This window comes from Portunus trituberculatus, chromosome 2, assembly GCF_017591435.1.
Source record: "Portunus trituberculatus isolate SZX2019 chromosome 2, ASM1759143v1, whole genome shotgun sequence".
NCBI classification, from domain to species: domain Eukaryota; kingdom Metazoa; phylum Arthropoda; class Malacostraca; order Decapoda; family Portunidae; genus Portunus; species Portunus trituberculatus.
Genome location: NC_059256.1, coordinates 10,947,692 through 10,950,191, shown reverse-complemented (window position 1 = coordinate 10,950,191; position 2,500 = coordinate 10,947,692). Strand labels below are relative to the sequence as shown.

General features: G+C 32.4%; 1 protein-coding gene across 6 annotated transcripts in view; it reads right to left on the bottom strand.

The window, feature by feature from the left end:
- The window catches only part of LOC123505595 (cell surface glycoprotein 1-like), a 92,531-nt gene that overhangs the window by 57,543 nt on the left and 32,488 nt on the right, over nt 1–2,500 (bottom strand). For all 6 annotated transcript variants that reach the window (XR_006675209.1, XM_045257133.1, XM_045257115.1 and 3 more), the window contains one exon: nt 1,305–1,451. Coding sequence is in view for 5 of the 6 variants with exons in the window: in XM_045257133.1 (XP_045113068.1) it covers nt 1,305–1,451 (147 nt within the window). In the remaining variant the exon portion in view is untranslated. The remainder of the gene's footprint in view (nt 1–1,304; nt 1,452–2,500) is intronic.

Genomic DNA, 2,500 nt, shown 5'->3' with positions numbered 1-2,500 from the left:
ACCAAAAAACAAAGAAAATGGCAAGAAAATAAAAGAAAACGGAGCCATTTTCTAATAGACAAGAGGGGAGACTCACCCAAAGAGAAAAAAAACGTAAATCGCATAAAATAAACAAATAAATCGCACAGAATAAACAAATCAAGAAAAAACAAAGAAAATGGCAAAATGAAAGAAAATGGGACCACTTTTTATAACAAATCAAGGGAGACTGACCCAAAGAGAAAGAAAACGCAAATCGCATAAAATAAACAAATAAATCGCATAGAATAAACAAAACAAGAAAATAGATGTATAAAAACAAGAAAAAACAAAGAAAATGGCAAGAAAATAAAAGAAAACGGCACCATTTTTTATAACAAATCAAGGGAGATTGACACAAAGAGAAAGAAAACGTAAATCGCATAAAATAAACAAATAAATCGCATAGAATAAACAAAACAAGAAAAAACAAAGAAAATGGCAGGAAAATAAAAGAAAACGGGACCATTTTCTATAACAAATGAAGGGAGATTGACCCAAAGAGAAAGAAAACGTAAATCGCATAAAATAAACAAACAAATCGCATAAAATAAACAAAACAAGAAAATAGATGCATAAAAACACCATAAAACAAAGAAAATGGCAAGAAAATAAAAGAAAACGGAGCCATTTTCTAATAGACAAGAGGGGAGACTCACCCAAAGAGAAAAAAAACGTAAATCGCATAAAATAAACAAATAAATCGCATAAAATAAACAAAACAAGAAAAAACAAAGAAAATGGCAAGAAAATCAAAGAAAACGGCGCCATTTTCTATAACAAATCAAGGGAGACTGACCCAAAGAGAAAGAAAACGTAAATCGCATAAAATAAACAAATAAATCGCATAGAATAAACAAAACAAGAAAATAGATGTATAAAAACAAGAAAAAACAAAGAAAATGGCAAGAAAATCAAAGAAAACGGAACCATTTTCTATAACAGACAAGAGGGGAGACTAACCCAAAGAGAAAGAAAACGTAAATCGCATAAAATAAACAAATAAATCGCATAGAATAAACAAAACAAGAAAAAACAAAGAAAATGGCAAGAAAATCAAAGAAAACGGGACCATTTTTTATAACAGACAAGAAGGGAGACTGACCCAAAGAGAAAGAAAACGTAAATCGCATAAAATAAACAAACAAATCGCATAAAATAAACAAAACAAATAGAATAAACAAAAATAATAGATAAACAAATAAAAACACCAAAAAACAAAGAAAATGGCAAGAAATTCAAAGAAAACGGGACCATTTTCTATAACAAAGCAAGGGAGAACTCACCCAAATTTCTGCGAGACAGGGTCCTTGAAGGCAGAGGGGCTGGTGACCTGTGTGTCCTCCTCTTCCGGTATCCTTTCTTCCTCGCCCACGGGGGAGTCGTAGATAAGGGTCTCCACCATAGATCCCTTGCTGGACCCGAAGGAGACCCTGCAGAAGGCGGTGAAGGAGGAGAAATTAGGAAAATGATAAGAAATGAGTAAAAATGATAAAAATAATGAAAAGATAAGATATTAATGTTTTTTTTATATAATACTTGTTAAAATTGTGTAGAGCCCTTGCTGAACCCGAAGGAGACCCTGCAGAAGGCGGTGAAGGAGGAGAAATTAGGAAAATGATAAGAAAGGAGTAAAAATGATAAAAATAATGAAAAGATAAGATATTAATGTTTTTTTTTATATAATACTTGGGAAAATTGTCTAGAGCCCTTGCTGAACCTGAAGGAGACCCTGCAGAAGGCCAGGGAGGAGGAGAAATTAGGGAAAATGATAAGAAAGGAGTGAAAATGATAAAAATAATGAAAAGATAAGATATTAATGTTTTTGATAATATACTTGTGAAAATTGTGTAGAGCCCTTGCTGAACCTGAAGGAGACCCTGCAGAAGGCGGTGAAGGCAGAGAAAATAGGGAAAATGATAAGAAAGGAGTAAAAATGATAAAAATAATGAAAAGATAAGATATTAATAGTTTTTTTTATATAATACATGTGAAAATTGTGTAGAGCCCTTGCTGAACCTGAAGGAGACCCTGCAGAAGGCCAGGTGAAGGAGGAGAAATTAGGGAAAATGATAAAAATAATGAAAAAAATAGGATATAAATAGAGTTTTTGATAATATACTTGTGAAAATTGTATAAATCCTTTGCTGTAATAGAAGGATATACTGCAGAAGGCGATGAAGGAGGAGAAAAATAGATAAATTGATAGGAAAAGAGTGAAAATGATAAAAATAATGAAAACAATGATACCAATAGTGTTTTCTTGATAATAGTAGATAAAACGCCGTGTTGTAATGGAAGGGTATACTGCAGGAGGCGGTGAAGGAGGAGACACAGGAGAAAAGAATAGAAAGAGAGAGAAAAATGATAAAAATAATGAAAAACACGACAAAAAATAATGTTTCAAGTATATAAGAGCATTGAAAATTGATGAAATCCTTTACTTAACCCGAAGGAGACACTGCAGAAGGCGGTGAAGGAG